The sequence below is a fragment of the Lynx canadensis genome, chromosome D1, assembly GCF_007474595.2.
Source record: "Lynx canadensis isolate LIC74 chromosome D1, mLynCan4.pri.v2, whole genome shotgun sequence".
Classification (NCBI taxonomy): Eukaryota; Metazoa; Chordata; class Mammalia; order Carnivora; family Felidae; genus Lynx; species Lynx canadensis.
In genome coordinates this window covers 57,976,040-58,001,669 of record NC_044312.2, presented here as the reverse complement: position 1 = coordinate 58,001,669, position 25,630 = coordinate 57,976,040, and the positions used below count along the sequence as shown (strand labels likewise).

The 25,630-nt window shown below is 38.7% G+C and overlaps 1 protein-coding gene across 1 annotated transcript in view; it reads right to left on the bottom strand.

Annotated features, from left to right (window-relative positions):
• The window catches only part of C2CD3 (C2 domain containing 3 centriole elongation regulator), a 147,454-nt gene that overhangs the window by 58,027 nt on the left and 63,797 nt on the right, over positions 1–25,630 (bottom strand). Inside the window, 8 exon segments of the mRNA XM_030331170.1 lie at positions 1,211–1,549; positions 3,986–4,588; positions 13,503–13,592; positions 13,955–14,223; positions 19,143–19,266; positions 20,865–21,037; positions 22,649–22,832; positions 24,244–24,424. Of these exon segments, the coding sequence (XP_030187030.1) occupies positions 1,211–1,549; positions 3,986–4,588; positions 13,503–13,592; positions 13,955–14,223; positions 19,143–19,266; positions 20,865–21,037; positions 22,649–22,832; positions 24,244–24,424 (1,963 nt within the window).

Sequence of the window (25,630 nt, the reverse complement as noted above, 5' to 3'; positions counted from 1 at the left end):
GGCTTCAGATCCAGACATAGATGGACTCAAATCGTGGCTTCCCAGAGTTTATTAACTGTGTAACTCATGTCACTTTAACTTCTTGATCTTTAGAAAATGGGTAGGTACTGCAATCTATTCACACCATAACTGCACTTGTTGTAAGGATTAAATGAGATAATTATTGTGCAAAAATGAGAATAGAACTTGATAGAAGGAGATGCTCAATAAATTATCGTCAAATTACCTTCCCAAGTCATATTTTAAAAATGGAACTATCTAATAGAAAAGTTGTAAGTATATTTGTATTGTCTTGTATTTGTACTTGTATCACTTTTTGCAATATAGGCACCCCACCCTAAAATGGAACGTAACTCATACCTCTGTATTTTAAAGTCTATTTTCAATGCAATAACAATAACAAAACAATTCTTAAAAAAAATTAAAGTTTTTTGTGCTTTCCTTAATTCAGTTTTTATATAATATACTTGTCAAAAATAGGCTGCTTTGGTGGGTCAGTAAAAAAGCAAAAATTATTTCCTGGTTTTGTGATTCAAATGGGATCTCAGTATCTCTAATATAGCAAAGCAAGGACTGTACTTGGAGAAGACTTTGTCCTGAGATAAAACATTTCAAGGTGATTTCTATTGTTGACAACATCACAGGTACTGTTAATATTACAAGTGACTATTGCCAACTATTGCCTATGTTCACAATCACAGGAAATGTTAAGTTTTAGTTTGAGGGTAATAAAATTCAGATGTAATCATTTTCCTTTTCAAGTTCACCAACCTGACTTTTATCCTTGGAGCCTTTGGGGGGTTTAGCCATGCAGTGTTAAGAACTCTTGGCCCCAAGTGCATAATGAAGAGGACCTGAGTTGGTAGCAATGGAAAGAAAAAAAGAGTCCTAAGAGAAATTTAAGAGATAATACAACAATTTAATGGATTTGATGATTTGATGGTGGATAAGGGAAAGAGAAGTATCTAAGCTGACAGGTTTCTGGACTGGGGAATTAATGATATGCAAAATTAATAAAACTGGCAAGGTCCACTTAAGTTCAGAAAGGCTCTCATGTTGCTTAAACCTGTAGGCTTGAGAAATATCAAAATTACTGATTAAGATGATTAACAGTTATTACAGATTCTGTCATGATTTGAAAGATTTGTGAAGATAGGACCATGGCCTGAGGTGTCAGATAGATGTTCCTGGAAAAGTAAGTAGGGCATACCTTTTAAGCTCAAATGCATTGCTCTTTCCACCAGGATACTAACTGCAAAAGTTCCATCCAACTCATCTGGGCCCTCCTGGGCTGGGCAGACTTCCCCTGTGGTGGTGTTGCAGGGGACCTGGGTGGAGGCAGGAGACTTCTGGTGGTCAGGTGATGGAGAGCGCTGGATCTCATCATGCCTTCTGGGGAACTGCTCAGACTCACTGTGGCTGCTGCAGTCCACAGAATCCAGTTCATGAGCAGGCCCAGGGTGTGGGGAAGGAGAGGAAAGAACCACGTGAACTCGCAAGGCAGCTCCTGAGAGGTTGGAAGCATTTCGTCCAAACAGAGGATACACACCTGCAAGAGGATGGAGGAGAATAAGCCCAAACAAGCAGGAACCAAGAACACCCTCTAACCTTGGAGGAGATGACTGAGAGTGCTTGTGGTCCTCTTTCCTTTGACAGGCCTACATGCCCCAACAATCCAGTCTGTAAAAGAAAGTATGAACCTAGTATTCCTTCCTTTCTTCCCAGCACACACACTATCTCCATTAATGGAAAGTAGTGAGAGCTTGGATTTGAAGTCACAGCCAAATGACTACCAGGCAGAGCTGTTGTGGAATAGATTTAGGTGCTGGGGGCAAGCAGACTTAGATGACCTCTGAAGCCTCTTGAAAGTAAGATTTTTTTATTAAAGCAGGAGTGGCCTGTCTTCTCTTCCACATGTCCTTACTGGCCCTTGTCCTTAGGCCTTCTCCTTAGGAAGTTGTCCTGGTGCTCAATTTAGCCTGTTTCAACAACTAAATATGTTCTGGCAGTAGCCCTGAAGATCATTTGGAAGTGAAGTAGGAGGTGGAAGCAAAGGAAGCAAGAAATAAAATTAGAGGAATTAGTACTTGTTGAGTGTTTTTCACGTGCTAGAATCTGAGGGGTTAGGTAACCCACCAACGTGACTTTTTCAAAAAGTGGTAGATTTAAACCCAGGGATCTGAACTTATAGACTTCTTGGATATTAAAATGAGATTTAATTATAAAGCAGAAGGCACTATGAATTCTTTCAGAATCTCAAAGATTGCTTCATTAGACTCATTTCAATTCAGGAAAATGGAGCTATTTGATTCACAGAAAGCAGCAAGATGGAACTTTCCGTGTTCTTTTTCTTTTTGTTTTTAAGTAACCTCTTTTCTTCTGATGCAATGTGTGAATTATCATCATTATCACAAGGAGAAAGTAAGGGTGATAGGAGGGGAGTCATCTAAAAACAACATAGCCAAATCCTTACCCCAAGAAACTTAACAGTTACTTGGAAGGCCGGTTGGAAGAATGACTGGATGGACTGCTTGACTCATCCAACAAATACATCAAATGCCACACCTTGTACAAAGCCCCTTCACAAGAGGACAAAAAGCTTAGACTGAAGGGATGTGGAGAAGCATGAGAGAAATGGACAATCTGAAAAGTTAAATCCTGCCTTTGGTATCACTCAGTAAAAAGAGGTACTTGTGCTTGAGTTTGATCCCTAAATGTTTATTCAGTGTTCCAGACCTACTTTCTTCAGCACAGTGAAGTTAAAAGCCTATCTTTACAAACTTTAGTTCAGGTGAGCTTTGCTTACTTCAAATACTTTTTCTGCATGCTCCCTGAAGTGACTCTAGGCTTGCCCAGAAAATAGGGCACATGGCATTTAATGAGGTGCTCAGCAGAGCAAGAATTACACCTGCTGGGTCCAGAGAGAACCAGAGAATCCAGAATTATCACCCAGATACTCAGTTCTCCTTCTTTAGCTTGGGCCACTTGTTCAACAACAGGGTTTAGAGCACAAGGCTACTAGAGCTAAAATAGGGTTGTGACTCAGTTTCTTTAGCTGTATAGTGAAGAAAATAACAACTAACCTTACAAGGAGTGTCCCCAAGAAAAAATATCATGTTTATAAAGAATATAGTCTGCTCATTATAGTTACTAGACTTATTTTTCTAAATGGCAAAACTGTCCCTCCTCTATTCAGACCCCATTGAAACAGCTTTCCATAGCTCTCAGAAAAACGTACTCTTGTTTGCTTTTCTAGCTTCGTCTCCTATCATCTCCCATCCTATATATCCTATGATCCAGCAGTACCAAATTACTTGCAATGCCTAAAAGGTGTCAAACTGCTTCATGCCTCTGCACCTTCACTATTTTCTTGTTCAGAATATTATTCCCGCCCCCCCCCCCTTTTCTTGGCTTATTCCTAAGTCCTTCGAAACTCAGTTCAAGGGTCATTTCCACTGAGGTATCATCCTTGAACCAAAGAGATATTGCATCCCTGTGCTCCATAATACCACTGAGAATACCTTTTCATAGTTCTTCACTGTAAATGTTTATTTACTACTCTATTCTCTCACTATTTCTTATTCATCTTGAACTCCCAGGGCCAAGTATATGTATCAAGTACTGAACAAAAGTTTAAAAGAAAGCATCTAGCACATAATGCCACTTGTAAAATGTTACCTTTTTCCTTTCTGCCTTGTGAACTAGTTTAATACCATGAAGATTTTCTTTATGATTTCAAGATATGCTGACCAGACAGGGAGGATATCCTAGTCTCATTAGCAGGGATGTTTTTCAGAGTATTTAAAAAACGAGCATTCTAGATTATCATATAGGCTCTTATACATTTTTTTTTAAGGTAGTCCCCCAAGTTCACCCATTTTTATTTTACACTTACTGAGAACAATATTCTAGGGAGTATATCACATAGTGCTTGTCATAGAGCAGGTACTCAAACCACAACAGCTGAGGATAGTTCCTCACTTACCACTGACAGTTAATGTCCTTGCTGACCTCTCCCCAAGTCTGACCAGGTCCACATAGGCTGAGCCAATCCAACTGTCTGTCTGGTGGGGCCTCTCCACACTGTCATTGCCATAAGCCCGCCACACTTGGACCTCTAACCTCTCTTCCCTGAAATACCAAAGCAGTGACGGGCCCCTATTGACTTCTGCTCTTTTGGATGCCTTGAAAGTAACCATGACCTGCTTTTTGTTTGTAGATTCTTTAGGCTTCTTGAGAGGGGTCCAGAAGGCTTCATGATCATAAAATTTGTAGCGGAGGTAGCAGTGTATGTTCTTATGAATGTGCGTTTGGCCGGCAAGCAGCACACAATGGATGGGCAGCCAGAGCCTTGGGGTGGATATGGTGACAGTGGCTGGCTCCTCTTCATCCATCGTGACAAGATTCTTCAGGTTATTCTCAAAGCTCCAGCCCAATAGCTCAGCAGCTTCCAACACCCGCTCTCTATCTCCAGGATGTGTGAAGGAAACTGAAAGTTCTAGGCCACCCACAATCTTCTGCATGAGCTCCAAACAGTGAGGCAGGGCCCCATCTTCTGGTAAAATGATAGGATACCATCCTGTGATCCCTTATGGAAAAAAATAAGATTTTCAATTATTGTTTTAAGAATAAAAAGATATACCCACTTCCTACTTCAGAGCCACCATCACCCTGGCCCAAGATAGAAAAGAAAACATATCCACAGAGCACTGGAGTTTGTTTCATCTGATTACTGAAAGACAATGTGATCAGATGGAAGAAAAAGGCTAGGAGTTGGAAGACCTGAGTTCTCTCCTAGGCTCATCTCAAAACTAGTAGTTCAGTCTAGGTAAGCCATTAATTTCTCTCAGCCTTGGTTTCCTTACCTGACAAATGGGAAAATTAGTGCTAACCTTACACATCAGACAAAGTTGTTTAATCATCAAATGAGATAATGGTTTTGGAAGAGTTTGAAAGAAGTGCTACAAAAAATGTGAAATGGAGGGGTTGGAAGATGGCAGCCAAGTAGGAGGACTCTGGCTTGCTTTGTCCCATGAATAAACTAGATAACTATCAAATCATCCTAAATACCCCAGAAATTGACCTGAAGACTGGTAGAACAAACTTCACAACTAAAGGGAGAGAAGAGGCCACATCGAAGAAGGTAGGTAGCGTTGGGGACATAGTTTGGGAAAGAAACTATTGCCGTTGTGGTGGGGGGAGAGCCATGGTCACATGGAAGGGAGATAGATTAGCACAGGGGAGTTCATGGGGGAAATGAATCCCCATAGCAATTGGCTTGGAAGACAAGAGGGGCTGAATTTCCTGAGTTCCTGTAATGAGTGGGGCTTAAAGCCTGGAGTTTGAAAGGTCAGCATGCTTGGCTCTGATAGAGCCTAGAGGGCACTGGGGCTGCTCTTGGAGAGGAGGTAGGCAAACAGCCTGGGAACACAGTGTGGGAACACACACTAGGGCACACAGTGGGAAAGTTATTTGCTCACTTCAGAGAGTGTCCCAGAGAGATAGAGAGATAGTGTTCACAAAGAGACGCCTCTGGAACGAGAAGTTGGCTGGTGTCATTTACATTCCCCACCCCTCAGCATAAGTACAGGGAACCAACGCAGTGCTGACACTCATTACCTAACTTGCTTACACCAAGCCCCACACCCCCTGCTTTGGTGCAACTGTCCCTCCCAGTCATGCTTGCCTTAGTCCCAGCACCACAGGCTCCCTGCCCCAGAAGACTAGCCCAAATCTCTGCTCACAATGTGTTTCCCGACGTAGGAGTTTTGTGGAGGCTGGGTTCTTGTGGGGTGGCAGTGGTGACAGGTTTCATTTCACACATAGACCAGAGCACACCTAGTTAAAATGCACACCACCTTCAGGCCAGGGACCAAACACTGCCTACAAAAGGCAAAGAGAGCTGCCCACAAAAGGCAAAGAGAGCCTCTGCAGACAACTGGCCTGAAGGATAAAGTGACCAGGAAAAAACAGGAGAGCACACGCAGCACATACTGGAGACACTCCTGGAAGTGCCAAGCCATGGGGAACAGGAGTAGCAATACTTACATTGGGCAAAATTATATTGGACATCACTCCACAGGACACTACAGGACCTCTTCTTCACAAGATCATGACCCTCAAGAACAGGAGATGTGGCTGACTTTCCCAACACACAGAAACAGGCACAGTGACTTAGACAAAATGAGAAGACAGAGAAATTTATCCCAAATGAAAGAACAGGACAAGGCCATGGCTGGAGATCTAAGTGAGACAGATATAAATAACATTCCTGATAGAGAATATATAGTAATGGTCATAAAAATACTCACTGGAGTCGAGAAATGAGTGGAACACATGAGTGAGACCTTCCTTAACACAAAGATAAGAACATAGCAGAAGCTCAAGAAGTGGAGGAACAAATTTATGACCCAGAAGACAGAATAATGGAAAGAAATAAAACTAACAAAACAGAGGAAAAAAGAATTATACAAAGTGAGAACAGACTTAGGGAACTCAATGACTCCATCAAATGTAGTAGCATTCATATTACAGAAGTCCCAGGATAATAAGAGAGAAAGGGGGCGAGGGCAGAACATTTATTTGAAGAAATAATGGCTGAAAACTTCTGTAAATCTGGGGAAGAAAATAGATATCCAGATCCAGGAGGCACAGAGAACTCCCAACAAAATCAACATAAGCAAACTCACACCAAGACATATTGGAATTAAATTGGCAAAATATAGTGATAAAGAAAAAAATTTTAAAGCATTAAGACAAAAGAAGACAGTAACTTACAAGGAAAAACCCATAAGGCTAACAGGATTTTTCAGCAGAAACTTTCCAAGCCAGAGGGAGTGGCACAATATATTCAAGTGCTGAGGGGAAAACTCTGCAGCCAAGAATACTCTATCCAGCAAGGCTATCATTCATAACACAAGGAGATATAAAGAGTTTCCCAAACTAAAACTAAAGGAGTTCATAACCGCTAAACCAGTTCTGTAAGAAATATTAAAGGGGACTCTTTGAGGAAAGAAGAAACCAAAAGTGACAGTATAAAGGTAGGAAACACAAGAGCCATAAAAATGGATGTTTCTGTAAAAAATCAGTCAAAGAACTCATAAATTAAAAGGATATAAAATATAACAACATATACCTAAAATGTGCAGAAGAGAGGAGTCAACAATGGGTTCAAACTTAAATGACCATCAACTTAAGACAGACTGCTATATGCAGAAGAGGTGATATGAAAACCTAATGGTAACCATATATCAAAAACCACTAATAAATATGCAAAGAATAAACAGAAAGAAACCCAAATATATCATTAAGGAAAATCATCAACCATGAAAGAGAGAAAGATAGGATCAGAGGAAATCTTCAGAAACAACCATAAAACAAATAATAAAATGACAATAAATACACATCTATCATAATTGTTTTCAATGTAAATAGACTAAACATTCCAATCAAAATACACAGGGTAATAGAATAGATAAAAAAACAAGACTCATCTATATACTGCCTACAAGAGACTCACATTAAACCTAAAGACACCTGCAGATTGAGGTGATGGAGTGAGGGGATGGAGAAACATCTATAAGGCAAATGGATATCAAAAGAAAGCCAGAGTAGCAATACTTATATGAGACAAAATAGACTTTAAAACAAACTGTAACAAGAGACAACGAAGGACACCATATAATAATAAAGGGGACAATCCAACAAGAAGATATAACAAGTATAAATATTTATGCACCCAGAGGCACCTGGATGGCTAGGTTGGTTAAGCACCCAACTCTTCATTTAGGCTCAGGTCATGATCTCACAGTTTGTTGAGACTGAGCCCTGTGTCAGGCTCCACGCTAAGCATGGAGTCTGCTTGGGAGTCTGTCTCTCCTTCTCTCTCTCTCTGCCCCTCCCTTGCTCATGTGTGCTTTCTTACCCTCTCTCTCAAAATAAATAAATAAACATTAAAAAATATTTATGGATCCAAATACATAAAACAGTTAATACCAGACATAAAGGAAACAATCGGTAATAATACAATAATACTAGCAGACTTTAACACCTTACTTACATCAAGGGATAGATCATCTAAACAGAAAATCAATAAGGAAACAGTGGCTTTGAATGACCCACTGGAACAGATGGATTTAACAGATATATTCAGAACATTCCATCCTAAAACAGCAGAACACACATTCTTTTCAAGTACACACAGAACATTCTCCAGAACAGATCACATATTAACCCACAAAACAAGCCTCAACAAATTCAAGAAGATGGAAGTCATACTATGCATCTTTTCTGACCACAACTTATGAAACTAGAAGTCAACCACAAGAAAAAATCTACAAAGAGTACAAATATATGCAGGTTAAACAACATGAAGTATTAATAAACAATGAAGGGTTCAACTAGAAAATAAAAGAAGAAATAAAAAAGTACACGGAAACAAATGAAAATGAAAACACAATGGTCTGAAATCTTGGGATGCAGCAAAAGCAGTTCTAAGAGGGAAGTTTATAGCAAATGAGGGCTACCTCATGAAGAAAAAAATCTCAAATAAACAACTTACCCTCACACCTAAAGGAGCTAGAAAAATAACAATAAAGAAAATCTAAAATCAGTAAAAGGAAATAACAAAGATTAGAAGAGAAATAAGTGATACTAAAACCAAAAAAAAAAAAAAAAAAAAAAAAAAAAGAAAGAACAATGAAACCAGGGGCTAGTTCTTTGAAAAAAATCAACAAAATTGATAAAACTCTAGCCAAACTGATCAAGAAAAAAAAGGGAACTCAAATAAATAAAATCACAAATGAGAGAAGAGATAATAACAACTAACACCACAGAAATACAATTTTGAGAATATCATGAAAAACTATATATCAACAAATTAGATAACCTAGAAATGGATATATTCTTAGAAACATATAAATGACCAAAACTGAGAAAGAAATAGAAAATATGAAGAGACTGATAACCAGTGAAGAAACTGAATCAGTAATCAAAAAACTCCCAACAAACCAAAGTCCAGGACCAGATGGCTTCCAGGTGAATTCTACCAAACATTTAAAGAAGAGTTAATAATATTCTTCTCAAACTAATCCAAAAAACAGAAGAGGAAGGAAAACTTCCAAATTTATTCTGTGAGGCCAGCATTACCCTGATACCGAAACCTGATAAAGGCACCACAATAAAAAGAAAACTACAGGCCAATATCCCTGATGAATACAGATACAAAAATCTTCAAAAATTCTAGCAAACTGAATCCAAGAGTACATTAGAAAAAATCATTCACCGCCATCAAGTGGGATTTATTCCTGGTTTTCAAGGGTGGTTCAATATCTGCAAATCAATCAATGTGATATATCATATCAGTAACAGAAAGGCTAAGAACCATATGATCCTATCAATAGGTGCAGAAAAAACCATGTGATAAAGTACAACATCTATTCATGATAAACCCTCAACAAAGTACGTTTACAAGGAACATAATTCAACATAATAAAGGTCACTTAGAAAAGCCCTCAGCTGGGGTGCCTGGGTGGCTTGGTCGGTTAAGCGTCCGACTTCGGCTCAGGTCATGATCTCACGGTCCGTGAGTTCGAGCCCCGCGTCGGGCTCTGTGCTGACAGCTCAGAGCCTGGAGCCTGTTTCAGATTCTGTGTCTCCCTCTCTCTCTGCCCCTCCCCTGTTCATGCTCTGTCTCTCTCTGTCTCAAAAATAAATAAACGTTTAAAAAAAAAAAAAAAAGCCCTCAGCTAACATCATCCTTACTGGGGGAAAAACGGAGAGCTTTTCCCCTAAGGTCAGGAACAAGACAAGGATGTCCACTCTCACCACTTTTATTCAACATAGTACTGGAAGTCCTAGCCATGACAAGTACACAACAAAAAGGAATAAAACACATCCAAATTGCTAAAAAAGAAGGAAAATTTTCACTATTTGTAGATGACATGATACTATACATTAGAAAACCAGAAAGACTCCACCAAAAAACTGTTAGAGCTAATAAACTAATTCAATAAGTTTGTAGGATACAGGATAAATGTATAAAATCTATTGTATTTTAATACACCAGTAATGAAGCAGCAGAAAGAGAAATTAAGAAAACAATCCTAATTATAATTGCACCAAAAATACCTAGCATAAGATACCTACGAAAAAATCTAACCAAAGAGGTGAATGACCTGTACTCTGAAAACTAAAATACTGATGAAAGAAACTGAAGACAACACAAAGAAATGGAAAGACATTCCATGTTCATGAACTGAAAGAATATTGTTAAAATGTCGATACTACCCAAAGCAATCTACATATTCAATGCTATCCCTATCAAAGTAACACCAGCATTATTCACAGAGCTAGAACAAACAATCCTAAAATTTGTATGGAACCAGAAAAGACCCCAAATAGCCAAAGCAATCTTGAAAAAGAAAACTAAGGCTGCAGGCATCACAATCCCAGACTTCAAAATGTATTACAAAGTATGGTACTGTCACAAAAACAGATACTCAAATCAATGGAACAGAATAGAGAACTCAGAAATGGATCCACAAACATATGAACAACTAATCTTTGACAAAGCAGGAAAGAATATCCAATGGAATAAAGACAGTCTCTTTAGCAAATGGTGCTGGGAAAACTGGAGAGCGACAGGCAGAAAAATGAATCTAGACCACTTTCTTACACTATACACAAAAATAAGCTCAAATGTAAGACAGGAAGCCATCAAAATCCTAGAGGAGAAAGCAGGCAAAAGCCTCTTTGACCTCAGCCACAGCAACTTCTTTCTCAACATGTCTCCGGAGGCAAGGGAAACAAAAGCAAAAATGAACTATTGAGGCCTCATCAAAATAAAAAGCTTCTGCACAGTGAAGGAAACAATCAGCAAAACTAAAAGGCAACCGAAGGAATGGGAAAAGATCTTTGCAAATGACATATCAGATATAGCGTTAGTATCCAAAATCTATAAAGAACGTATCAAACTCAACACCCAAAAAAAACCAAATAATCCAGTGAAGAAATGGGCAAAAGACATGAATAGACGCTTCTCCAAAGACGACATCCAGATGGCCAACTGACACATGAAAACATGCTCAACATCCCTCAGCATCAGGGAAATACAAATCAAAACCACAATGAGATACCACCTTACACCTGTCAGAATGGCTAACATTAACAACTCAAGCAACAACAGATGTTGGCAAGGATGTGGCCAACATCCTCTTTTGCACTGCTCGTGGGAATGCAAACTGGTGCAGCCACTCTGGAAAACAGTATGGAGGTTCCTCAAAAAATTAGAAATAGAACTACCCTACAACCCAGCAATTGCACTACTAGGTATTTATCCAAGAAATACAGGAGTGCTGTTTCAAAGGGGCACATGCATCACAATGTTTATGGCAGCGCTATCAACAATATTGAAAGTATGGAAAGAGCCCAAATGTCCACTGACAGATGAATGATAAAGATGATGTGGTATATATATATACATATATATACATACACACACACATACATACAATGGAGTATTACTCAGCAATAAAAAAGAATGAAATCTTGCCATTTGCAACTATGTGGCTAGAACTAGAGGGTATTATGCTAAGCAAAATTTGAGAAGACAAGTATCATATGACTTCAGTCCTATGAGGAATTTAAGATACAAGACTGATGAACATAAAGGAAGGGAAGCAAAAATAATATAAAAACAAGGAGGGGGACAAAACATAAGAGATTCTTAAATATAGAGAACAAACTGAGGGTTGCTGGAAGGGTTGTGGCTGGGGGGATGGGCTAAATGGGTAAGGAGCATTAAGGAAGACACTTGTTGGGATGAGCATTGGGTGTTATACAAAGGGGATGAATCACTGGAATCTACTCCTAAAATCATTATTGCACTATATGCTAACTAACTTGGATGTAAATTAAAAAAAGAAAAGATTAAGAGACATCAACAACAGAAATAACAAAAACAAACAAACAAAAAACAACCCCCCTCCACCAAAACCCTGCCTCATATGATCCATGGCACCAATTCACTTCTCCAACCCTCAGTTTTCTCATCAGCCAAATGAGAATATTAGGCCCGTAAAAGTCCTCCTGAATCTAAAAATGTATAATTCAGTATTTTGCTACACGAGGGATGGAGAAGAGGAGGAATACAATGAGAGAAAATAAAACTTGCCTACGTCCCTATTCATTCAGCCATCCCTATTAAAACAAATATACATCATTTAGTGAAATGTTATGAAGGTGCTATCAATACCGTAGAAAAGACCTAGTCCTAGGTCTTCCACTGAAGGAACTGCTACTTGGTGAACATACACCAAGGACCAGGCACTAGATTTCAAAATAATAATAGTTATTCTTTACTGAGTATCTACTGGGTGTCAGATATACTCTTAGGGCTTCATAAATACCACTTCATTTACTTTTCCTGATAATGCTGTGAAGTTCTGAGGGTTAACTGGGAAAATAATCCCTATTTTACAGATGAGAAAATGGAAGCTCAGAGACCTGCCCAAATTCTCCTAATTACCACATTGTATAAATAAATGACATAAGTGAGAAACCCTATATACCAAGTTGTACAGACTTCTCTCTGGTAGGCACATAGAGAGTACTTGTTTATTAGAGTATTGCTCAAATTTTAATTCACAATTAAACTTGGGAGATGTGTGACACAATTCTGGAAAGTAGATTACAAAATCGTAGGAAGGAATATGGGCAAGAGAAGGAAAGGTGACATTTACTGAATGTCCACTATACGTCAGGTTCTTTATATACCCTATTTTCACCAGCCCCTACTTTGTAGACTTGTTGGAATTAACTGTCTCCATTCATGAGATAAGAAAATGGAGGCTCAGAAAGGTCTAGGTCACTGAGCCTAAGTAGAATAGGACCATTATTTCCAGACGGCCTTGGAGGCTGTCTTCTTTTGGGCCTTTAGCTCTTTATTCTTTCTTCAGTGAGAGAGGGGGGATACAATGAACAAGAATGGGTAAATCTGGATTTGATTTTCAGTACTGCCACTCACTAGTTGTGCAGTTTTGGCAAATCACTTAAATTCTGTGAGCCTAAATTTCCTCATTTGTAAGATAAAAATAGTAAGATCCTGTATCCCCACCAAGCAGGGTTATAATGAGGCTCACACAGTATGAGAAAATATTTCACAAAATGCTATATAATATAATGGGTATCACCATATTTATTATTTGTAGTATTACCATCATCATCATCATCATCATCAACATCATCATCATCAGCTTTCCTAGAGTAAGATGACAATACAAAGTTTTGAGCTACTTTGCTTTGTTAGAAGACTTCTGAAATGATTAGGAGAGGACTTAAAATACTTACCAGAAAACTTCTGAGGTACCTGGGAGAATTCAAAAGCATGTATTATGGGTCATGTTTTCTTTTGCATATCTTGCAGGGAGCCATGCAAGATCTCTTGTAGGAAAGCAAATGGGGGGAGGGGGTAGGATTAGAAAGTGATAATCCAGAATCTTTACCAGATCTTTTGACCAGCAGCTCTTTTGTAGGAACCTTTACTACTCCAAGCAGATAATCTCTGATTGACTGAATACTGGTTATATCAGTGGCTGTTAAATCAAACAAAAAAGAGAAATTATTTAATGCTCTACTGACCAAAGGGCTAAACACTTTAACATGTATTTCCTAGGAGAGGCTATATCATTCAAAGCAGAGCCCCTTTTATTTTTTTATTATTATTATTATTTAAATGTTTATTTATTTATTTTGAGAGGGCACGTGCATGGAAAGGAGGCAGAGAGGGAGAGAGAGGATCCCAAGCAGAATCCTGATACAAGGCTCAGTATCACAAAAAGTGAGATCATGGCCTGAGCTGATAGCAACAGTTAGATGCTTAGCTGACTGAGCCACACAGATGCCCCCAAACTGCACCCCTTTTAATTCTGGTTGTGATGGGTCATTTGGTGCTCACCTGACTTGGTATCTTCATGATAAATAGCAAAGGTGACCTCTGCAAACTCCAACAGCTCTGCCAGGAAACAGGCCTCTCCACTACAGTGCTGAGTCACCAAATTACATGAAAATTCAACATGATGGGAGAACTCAGGGCAGAAGGAACAAGCTACAGGGCGGGTTCGGCGCTCTTCTCCCTTGGGCAGGAAGGAGAGATGAGTGGTGACAAAGGCATTGACCCCAACTGTGGCACTGAACTGTAGAGTGGGTTCCAGCTCAGCCAAAGCCCTGTAAAGGGAGAAGAATGGGAATGAGAAGGTAGTAACAGAATTCAGCTGGACTGCCTAGAAAACATCTCCACCATCTCCATGAGGCCACCAAGAACACTACCCACCAGATATTTCCTATCTAGGCTTTGGGCAGAGCCACAGTGGGCTTTCTTAATTATTTAAATATCATAATGTATGTGTATGAGGTGGGGGAAGACAATATTCATCTGTCTACCAGAGTTACACTCTCCAGGGACACTCCATTTTACTGTCACTGACCTTCAGCCAAAGATTAGCAGGCAGCAACAGTAGTTGAACAACTTGGCTTTACTGCTCATTACACTGAGAAAGAACATACACCAAGGGAAATCATGGGGAATTTTAGTAAGAAAGTATCAGAAAGGACTACTAGCACTAGACTCATGTTAGTTGATTTAGACGTTGTTCCTGGAAGTGGAGCTTTGCTCCTGATAGTTGTTCTAATGAATCTTATCTAGGAGAGAAGACTAGGGGCACATGGGTGGCTCAGTCGGTTAAGCGTCCAACTTTGGCCTAGGTCATGATTTCACCGTTCCCGAGTTGGAGCCTTGCGTCGGGCCCTCCATGTCTGGAGCCTGTTACAGATGCTGTCTCTCTCTCTCTCTGCCCCTCCCCTCCTTGTGCTCTCTCTCTCTCTCTCTTAAAAACAAATAAACATTAAAACTAGAATAAGGCTAAGGTTATTATTGGTAAAGCAGCAGCAGTCAGTCACTCATTGTAGCCAGGATGGGGGTGATGTTGGGTATTTTTGTGATTTCATAATGACCTTGTTTTGGTTTGTTCCTAGACAAGATTATGGAATAATTTTATTTTTGTCTCATTTCATCATGGTTGCAAAGCAGCTTTGTCTGATGCTGGTGTTCCATGAGATTATATATGCTCAGCAAGAAAACACCCAGTCCAGCTATGATTGCCAGGTCAATTCCCAGATGTCTTTGGGGTTGCTCTTCTCTTTCTCAGTACATATGTTCCACACTTACAGACAGAATCTATCCATCTTTAACTGACACTCATAAAGAGCAGTCAAGTCTTTAGTGTGTGGGTATAGTATGAGGAAAACTCCTTTGCCCCAACTTCCCCAAGGGTATAAAATTGACATTTAGGCAAAGAGGTCACCTCTTTTTGAAGCATTTTCTGACAGCCCCAAAGAAGAGTTAGAGGTGTTCCTTCTTTACTGTACTTGGTGTACATTAGTAGAGGGTAGTAACTTGGAGCTTGAATCTTGGCTCTATCATTTAATTAAATGTGTGACCTTGGACAAGTTATTCAACTCTTTGAAGTTTCACTGTCCTCTTTGCTAAAATGAGGATAGCATAAGGATACAAATACTAAAGACGTATGTATAATTATATGCTTATTATATTTTCATTTCTTATGAAATTAAGTAACCTAAAATGATCATTAATGGGAGACTGGTGTATGTCTATACAACAGCAGACTCTGAAATATATATTAGGTATAGGAAACATGAGAGGGAAATAGATCAAATGCCAGTAATGGCTAAAAAAACAAAGATAAAATGTTCAAGGAGTGTCGTAAAAATTACACTAGATAATACATACAAAGCAGAGAACCTGTTATGGGCAACGAAAGGGCTCTTAACAGGCAACTCTCAGATATAGCATTGATAAGAAAGAAAGGTTTGCGCCCAAAGCTATTCTGAATTAATTCATTCAATAATTATTTCCTGACCATCTTCTCTGTGTGTCATGCACTGGGCTCAGAGCTAGATACAGATAGGAGTGAAAGAGCTATAATTTCTTACCCTTGTGGAACTTAAAAACTAGTGCAGCAAGATCTCTGTCAATCAAGTGACTATAAATATATGTATATATCTATGTCTATATCTAGACTGTGATTGCTTTTCCTTTGGTCCAATTATCTTTTTGCTAGTACTTCACCAGCAAATCAATGAACCCATTTATGTTCATGGAAATTTCTACTAATCCTCAGTTAAAGATCAGGTTAATTAAAAGACTCAAGTGAAAAAGAAAGAAGGGGTCTGTTTACACAGACATTGAAAATGTATTTTCAGGGAGACCACTGGCACTTCAGATGAGGGTTGGTATCTCTTGATGAGAGAAGGCTGACTTCAGAGCACCTGCTATCTGGATACCAAGAATTCCTTTCTTCAATAAGATGCAATGTAAAACTTATTTCTGATTTTACTATATTCCACTGGCTAATAAAGGTAACATTATTTATACAAATGGAACTAATTATTTGAATAGTAGTTGGTAGTTTATAAAGTTACTTCATATTTGTTAATTCTTACACTGATCCTTATAAAATCAGGAGAAGTATTCATAATTTCCATTTTTCAGATGAACAAACAGACCCAGAGAGGTGAAGAAACTACCCCAAGATCATGCACAGCTAGTGGGAGATGGGGGTGGGTCCCGTTTCTAGTGCAATTTGTTTCCATTATACTGTGTTTGTCACAGAACTGTCCCAAACTATCAGAAGAATGTAGTGTTAGAATTGGCCTGGCTTCTTACCGTTCCTTCTTGAAACGGTGACACAAACCAAATGCAGGATTTACAACAAACTGCCTGCCATCTGATTTGAGTTTCCCCATGATCCCCAGAAAGAGGGACTACTGAGTTTCTTATCTATTATGCAGTCTCTCCAAGATCTACTGACTATCTAAACTCTAAGTCCTTCTCTGCCAGTTAAATAATAGTTAACGCTAAATTTACAAATTCTGACCTTGGCTGGGTCTTACACAGAACAGGTATTCCATACACACAAATTTCATGCCTCCATGCCTTTGCACATGTTCTTCTCTTTGAACAGAATAGTTTTCAGCTCTCTTGGGTATTTTGACAACTCCTATTCTTTTTTCAAGACTCAGATTAAGAAGGGCTTGGAATGCCAAGTTGAGCAGGTTAGAGTTTATCTTGGGAACCAGTAGTCTCTAAAGTCAAGTGTGTACAACCTAGGGGGTTTATATATAGGATAACCTACTTGGGCATAGGAAGAAAATATTACCACTTCTATATTTGTTATCATATATGTTAAAGTTTTATATATGCTGTTGCAGATTTTATAACGTATTATAATATAGTAGCACATGAAGCTGATTTATACATGAATAAGTACCAGATATTCAGAGGGTATGCTAGGTATGTGAAACTTTCATTTATTTATTTTTTTTAAAGTTTATTCATTTTGACAGAGAGTGAGCGTGTGCGTGCATATGCGCAAGTGGGGGAGGGGCAGAGAGAGAAGGAGAGCGAGAATCCTAAGCAGGTTCCACACTGTCAGTGCAGAGACCAATGTGGGGCTTGAACTCACAATCCATGAGATCATGACCTGAATCGAAATCAAGAGTTAGACACTTAACCGACTGAGTCACCCAGGCGCCCCTTATTTTTCTGTTAGTAGGAATGCACAATTAAAATTAGAAGACCACTGCTACTGACGATGGAAAACCATCACAAAAGTTTTAATGTGAGGGAATGGCATGGTTAAAAAACTGCCTTGGTATCACTGACACTAAATGTTCTCAAGCAATTACTGGAAATCCATTTGGAGAATTCAGTGATGGAAAATATTAACCAGGCTGAACATTTTACCAGTTGCTTCAGTGTCAGATCTCGCATGGCAGTAATTGAATTTGTTAGTTACAGAGTGCAAAGTTAAAGGCAAATGATCTGACCCTAAGTCACAGCAAGGGAAAAAAGGGAACACTTGCCTTCTTTCTTGAACTTGTGTCCAAAGTGAACTAGCCTACAGTAGAAGCATGACTTAGTTCTCTTTCTTAGTGGGTACCTTTTATATGCGCTAGAATTATGCTATGTGGTGGCAGGGGGCACAGAGGAGTTCGAGCAGTGATTAGAAGAACTCATAGCCTACTGGAGAAAACTCATGTATACCAATAACTGAATATTCAAATAACAAATAACTGCAACCAAGGTGCTAAAACACAAGGACAAAGCACCAATTCTGTCTACGTGTAGAAAGACATATAGGAAGGCTGCAAAGAAGTTGCAAAGTCAAAGAAAATAGGAGTTTGTTTAGTGGACAAAAGGAATAAGAACACTCAAGGTAGAGAGAAGTATGAACAAAGGCCTGAAGGAGATAAGAGAAGGCCATGCTGTTTATATTTAGAAACAGTGCTCCAGGCAGAAAAAACAGCAAGACAAAATCCCTGAGAGGGAAATGAGCTTGGTGTGTTCAGAAACAATAAAGTCAGTGTTTGGAGGACAGTAAACAGAGGGGAGATGAACAGGAGGAGATGAAGTCATAAACATAATAAGGAGCCAGATCAAGTTGGGTCTTATAGACATTTAAGTAGTTTGTATGAGATGAAAAGTCACTGATGGGTTTTAAGCAGAGGTGTGTCAAGGTCTGACTTAAGTTTTCAGAGGATCACAATACAGAGGTTTCTGTATTGCAAACAGACTGAAGGGGAACAAACTAGAAAAATGGGAGGTGATACTCAGAGACTGGATAGGAGATTATAGAAGAGTCATTGGCCCTGGCCTGGTTTAAGGGTGTAGGGTATGACTATACATAAGTGATCAAGTCGGGTAGAGGATAAGTTTGTGGTTTTTATTTATTTTTTAATTTTTAAATTTTTTTAAGATTTTATTTTTAAGTCATCTCCACACCCAACGTGGGGCTCCAAGTCATGACCCCAAGATCAAGAGTCACATGCTCTTCTAATTGAGGCAGCCAGGTGCTCCAAGACTGTTGACCAAAGTCAAAGACCTAAGTTGCTAATAACAGTAAAGTTTGCAAGTGATTTACTCATTTATACTCTTACATGCTTTCTTAAGAGAGAAAGAAAAAAATAAAGTGCTTACTGAACTGGAAATCGTACAAATGAAGTTTTACATATATGAGCATCATATACTGTGTGGACTGCAATGAAAAAACATGAGGTGGACTTACTTGGCTGCTGCTTGCAGACCACAGGCTCTAATTATCTCAACTGAAATAGAGACAGCTCGGGCAGCAAGAACTCCCTCTGCTGTTCTTGGAGTACGCCTGTATTTTAGGCCCACATCCAGTAAACCTTAAGATTGAGGACAAAAGGAAAAAAGAAAAGTTAGTTGGCACAGTGTCTCTTCTACCAAACCCCAAGTCCTGGTCAGACTTGGGGTTTGGTAGACAATCATTAGGATTGCCTACAATCCTAATGAACAATAAGGGGCATGAGCAGTGAGATAATATGTCCATAGCCAGAATCATTTTATATTATTATACTTTAAGATTAATAAAGGTAGAACAAAAGTTACTATTTTCATTTCACATCCAAGAAACTATGGCTCAGAGACTGAACTGCTTGTCAAGATCACACAACTATCAGAGGCAGAACTTAATTCCAGATTTTTTAAACTTCCAGTTATCCTTATAGAATTGAGATGGATTCCAGCCTTTCTTCGTTTTTAAACTTTTCCACACTTACACTTCTATCACCTTTGTACCACCACCACCTGAAACATCCTTTACATGCCATCCTTTTACAAAAATTCTACCTTCGTACATTTCAGAGAAAGCTTTACAAGAGAACAGGGGTGCCTGGGTGGCTCAGTCGGTTAAACATCTGATTTTGGTTCAGGTCATGATCTCATGGTTTGTGAGTTTGAGCTCTGTGTGGGTCTCCATGCTGGGAGCGTGGAGCCTGCCTTGGACTCTCTCTCTCCCTCTCTCTCTGCCCCTCCCTCACTTGTGCATGCATGTGTGCTCTCTCTCTAAAAAATAAACATTAAAAAAAAAAATAATAAAAGGGGAGCCTGGGTGGCTAAGTTGGTTGAGCATCTAACTTTGGCTCAGGTCATAATCTCACAATTTGTGGGTTTAAGCCCCATGTCGGGCTCTGTGCTGACAGCTCAGAGGCTGGAGCCTGCTGCGGATTCTGTGTCTCCCTCTCTCTCTGCCCCTCCACCACTCACACTCTGTCTCTCTGTCTCTCTCTCTCAAAATAAATAAAGCATTTAAAAAAATTAAAAATACTAATAATATAAAAATAAATAAAATATATTTAAAAAAAAAAAACAACAGAACAAGCTGATCAGTGACAGGAGTAACAACTCAATCTTAACCATGGCAAGATAAAAACCTCCTGTTGTGGCATACTCTCTAGCAAACATAGTAACTTGATTTAGAAGGTTAATTCTAGTTATCTGATGACATACTTGGAGGGCAGGTCATCCTAATGAAGCAATTAGGATGTAATTCAAAAGTCTAAATTCTAATTAATCTTTTCCAACTTTAAATCCTAACCTCTTCCATCCTTACAGTGAATTCCCAGTTCATGCTAACTGTATTCCACCAATCCCATATCTGCTCATGTTGCCTTGGAATACTAATTCTATGAATACACCTACACAACACTTAGGATTTATGCTGTGAGGCTTCTTAAATGCTTGCTGAAGTTAAAGGTGAAATGAGACAAACAATAGAGTCCCTGCAAATGTGAATTTTTTAAACTATAGGCAAAATTTGCATACAATACACTTATATATTCATTTTTCTAAGAGAAGGTAGATCATGGTTTTCATCAGATTCTTAAAAGGGTCTCACACAATATGAATAGTCACTACTTATAGAGAAAAGGGATATTTACATGTACTGACTTCAAAAGGGAAGGGCAAACCAGTCTTCAATTACCTGATGACTGGTTCCTCAGTTCCTTCCTGTTCTCAAGCCTGGGAGTTAAAGGGAGATTAAAGGTCTGTATTCCCACATCCTCATGGTGCTGCATGGTTACCATGGCACAGATCCTCGATAATGGCAAGGTTCCTCTGGCAACCATCTGGTCTCTCACGTTAGGATAATAGTATCTGTAAGCCACACAAGCACAAGCTGTTGTTGGAAGAATTAGGTGGATAAATTATTCAATTTGCCCAAGAGATCAGCTTTCGGTATCGAGTTATCTTTGCAGCCTGATTGCTCTGTATTTGTGGTATACAGCTGTGGTCCAATCTGACTGGATTTATTGCCCATCATGTGGAGGAAGAGCTTCATAAATTATACTCTATGTTCAGAACAAAGGCCAGCTTCCTACAAGCTTTCTGTTTGGATATCTGCATCTGACTTAGACTGCTGGGAGTAGCCACTTTTACGAACATACACCCTGGTGCCAGTGAAAGTGGTTCCAAATGGAGCAGTACCAATCTCTTCTATGGCTTCAGGCCTAAGTCCCTCAAATTTAAAGCATCCATTAGTATCTACTGTACTTCCTTCTCTTGTCAAAACATTCCATTCTTTTTTTTTTTTATTTTTTAAATTTACATCCAAGTTAGTCAGCATATAGTGCAACAGTGATTTCAGGAGTAGATTCCTTAATGCCCCTTACCCATTTAGCCCATCCCCTCCTCCAACAACCCCTCCAGTAACCCTCTGTCTGTTCTCCATATTTAAGAGTCTCTTATGGGGGCGCCTGGATGGCTCAGTCAGTTAGGCGTCCGATTTCAGCTCAGGTCAGGATCTCACAGTTTGTGGGTTCCAGCCCCGCGTCAGGATCCGTGCTGACAGCTCAAAGTCTGGACCTGCTTCAGATTCTGTGACTCCCTCTCTCTCTGTCCCTTCTCTGCTCATGCTGTCGCTCCTTCTCTCTCAAAAATAAATAAAACATTAAAAAAAATTTTTTTAAAGTCTTTTATGTTTTGTCACCCTCCCTGTTTTTATATTATTTTTGCTTCCCTTCCCTTATGTTCATCTGTTTTGTGTCTTAAAGTCCTCATATGAGTGAAGTCATATGATATTTGTCTTTCTCTAATTTCGCTTAGCATAAATACCCTCTAGTTCCAAAACATTCCATTCTTGTATCAGTTTTAAATGAAACCTAAATTCACCTGACTGGTTTTAGGAAAAGTTTCTGGCAAGTAGATGGTACTCTGCCCTAGTTCTGTTGATGCTGTTTCTTATTTTGAATCTATACTCTCTTTGTCACTTCTTGGGCGCAGGGATGCAAAAGAGGCTGAGCCTCTGTATTCATGTCAAGTCTGTTACATGAATGGATTTAAATTTTACAAAGACTACTCTTTTGGTGGTGGGAAGACCAGATTATAAGAAATGAGTTTAGAAGTGGGGAGACCAGTAAGGAGGCTATCAGTAAATTAGGCATGATATGATGAGGGCCTGAACTAAATAGGGCAGTAATAAGAAAACAAGTGACTAAATATTTAAGAGCAGTAGGAGGTAAAACTGATAGAACTTCACTTCCAAATGTAACAAGTGGTTAGAAGCATGAGATACAACTGCTCTCAAGAGCCTAATAGTGTAGCAGATTTAAGTAAAATCTGGAGAAGAGTCACTAATAAGCCAGGTAATATAAAATAGGGTAGAAAGGATTGCTTAGCTTCCTTATAATTCAAGCTACGATGTCAAGGGAGGGATGCTCTATGATTGTGCACTTCCTTTCTAGGCACAAAACTGGTTTCACATTCTACCTGCACCAGATTTCAAACTGGACTCCACCTCCAGGCATGGGCCCCTGTGCAGAGAAGACACTCAGCAGAAGCCTTTGCACTGGAACTTCAGCTGGCAACAGGAGAGAGTGATGGTGCTCACTATTAAAGATGGGATCTGGAACACAGAGTGTGGTTGCAGATCTGAAAGGCTTCAAAGAGATTCCTTTGGAAAAGAAAAGCAATTCAGAATAATCCAACACATTTAGTGCTTTATCTGTAGCAGGACAGTATGCTAATATTCAATTTCAATTTTATCCTCACAAAACTCCTGTGAGAAAAACAAAGCAACTATTATTATTCCTACTTAACAGACAGGATAGGACATATTGAAGTTACATAGTGAATCCAAAGGTCTTAGAGTTAGTAGATCATGCACCTGATACCAGAACCTGTATCTTCTATGTTACTTTTATCAAGGTCTATTTCCATAGTAGCTATGGTCCCCCAAGGGCCCCATGATAATATAGAAGAAAGAGATCCCTTCATTGCTGGACAATGTCTAAGGGTTGCCATTTCTCCACATCCTTGCCAACACTTGTTAGTTTGATTTTTGTTTTTGCTTAAAAATTATTGCCATCTTGGTGAAAAGAAGTGGTATTCTGTGGTGGTTTTGGTTTTCATTCCCTAAATGACTAATGATGCTGAGTATCTTTTCATGTGCTTATTGGCGCCATTTATATATCTTAAGAGAATGTCTATTTAGATTTTCTAAATATTTTTTAATTAGATTGTCTTTTTATTATTATTTGTAAGAGTTCTTTATATATTCTGGATACAAGTTCCTTATTTGAACCCTAAAATCAATACTGGCAGTGCTTTTGCAGTTATAGGTGGACATACTCAGAATGCCAAAAAAATCTGAGCCACCTGACTTGATCATTCCCAACTGAGCTAGAACAAGGGGACACTCTGCTTTCTTGTTTTAGCTCTCAGAGATGATGAGACAATGGAAATGGTAGGGGGTAGTGTAGTGTAGTGTAGTGCAAGAATATCTGGCTCTGGGGCCAGTTGGATGGGGTCTGAATGCCAACCATGTTATTGTTACTGGGGCAGCCTCAGTCACTTAACACTTCTCTCTTTTGTAAAATAAAGAAAATAGAATCTACTAGGATAAGTTGTTTTAGGATTTACAACTATGATCTATGTGAGATATATATGTACATATTTCTCCTAAGAGCAATGGTTCAGTATTCCCTAATTCAGTGTTTCACGCTGTTATGTTATATAGAATGTAACTACCTTGAATAATGAGAATCAATTGTATATGAATGGATGATAAGAGTGACCAGGCAAAATATAAATAATGGGTGGGATCTAGGTAAAGGGTATATAGAAGTTCTTTGTACTATTTTTGTTAACTTTTCTGTAAATCTGAAATCATATCAAAATAAAAAGCTACAGAAAACAACATAAGAAAGGAAAAATTAAAACTTAGCCCATCTTCTGTACTACCCAGGTAAGACTCGAAACATTTAGGAACTCAAAATTCACTCAGGAAAAAAAAAAAAAAAATCCTAAGTATAGCCAATTAAAGAACCATACAAGAATGAGAAACCCTAACCTCCTAAACCTACCGTTTTCAAGGAACTCAGGTCCTTTTAGCACACTGGATTGAGAGTCTTGAACTGGAAAGTAGTACTGGACATAACAATCTGCTTCTCCCCAGACTGTTGCCTGAAGAGGGGCTAGCCCTTTAACGCTCTCTACGTGGAGCTCAAAGTGATGCTCCATCAATCCATTTCTTTGGTCCTCTGCCTATTAAATGAAACAGAGATACTGGTGAGCTTTAAAGAAAAAAATATTCTTAGAATATTCCTGCTTCTCTACAAAATCTGAGTATAGATGAAGAAATAGTCATAATTAGCTGATACTAAAACAGATACTTAATTCTCATTGTGTATAAATCTCACAACTGCTCACTGTAATCAGATCCAGCTGGATTTACTCTAGACTGGTGAGCCTAGGTCATATTAGGAAATCCATAAATGTGTCAGTACTTAAATAGAATAAAGGAAGAAACATGACTTCTCAATAAATGCTAACAAGGTATTTGATAAAATTCAATCAGCTCCTGATTCTTAGTACATTAAGAATAGGACACATTAAGAGTATCTTCTTGTATAAAGAATACATATGTGAAGCAAACAGGTATTAATTACTTACTATTTTTAATGAAGGTTGGAATAACACCAAGACTACTCATTAATGGTAAGGACTAGTCAAGGAGGTCGTGAATATACCATTACTGAAAGTAACTACTACTGATAACAATTTAATGTTTTTATTATTTACTATAGCCAGGCACTGTACTAAGCCTTTGACTTGTAGTAGTTAATTTAACATGTATAGCTAACAACAGTGGAATAAGGGTTTGAACTCAGGTAGTCTGACTCGAGAGCCAAGGCTCTTTACTTCTATTCTATACAGCCTCGACAGACACTAGACAACTGATAACTGGGAATATTCAAAGGGGGGATTCAGGATTCAGATAAAATTGTATGATGTATATGTGTTTAACATTCTAACCATTAATCCCATGAATCTGGAACAGATTGCATAAGGTCTTTGCTTTATTTATCAGCAGTATCTGCTCCAAAACCTTCCTCAGGGAAACAGAAAACTTTCATTTTGATTCCCCAGAAAAGAAAAACAATCTCAGCAGCTACTTAACTTGGCCATACAGTATTACAGTAACAATTCAGTTCTGTAGATGCTGAAATGGATGAGGGACATGAGTATACGAAGAAAAACTATTTATAGATATCTAATCTCTCAGAGAGTTCTTTTATGCTCATAATGAGTAACACTTTCTAACTTTTGGTATGGAATTTAATGAAAACTGAGTCTACACTGCAAAGTGAGGGCCATATATAATACCTAAAATAGACTTAGGAATATTATAGATAAGTTTTCTGTGTTTGTGCTTTTATGTCATTGTCAAATTTAAAAAGCTACTATTAT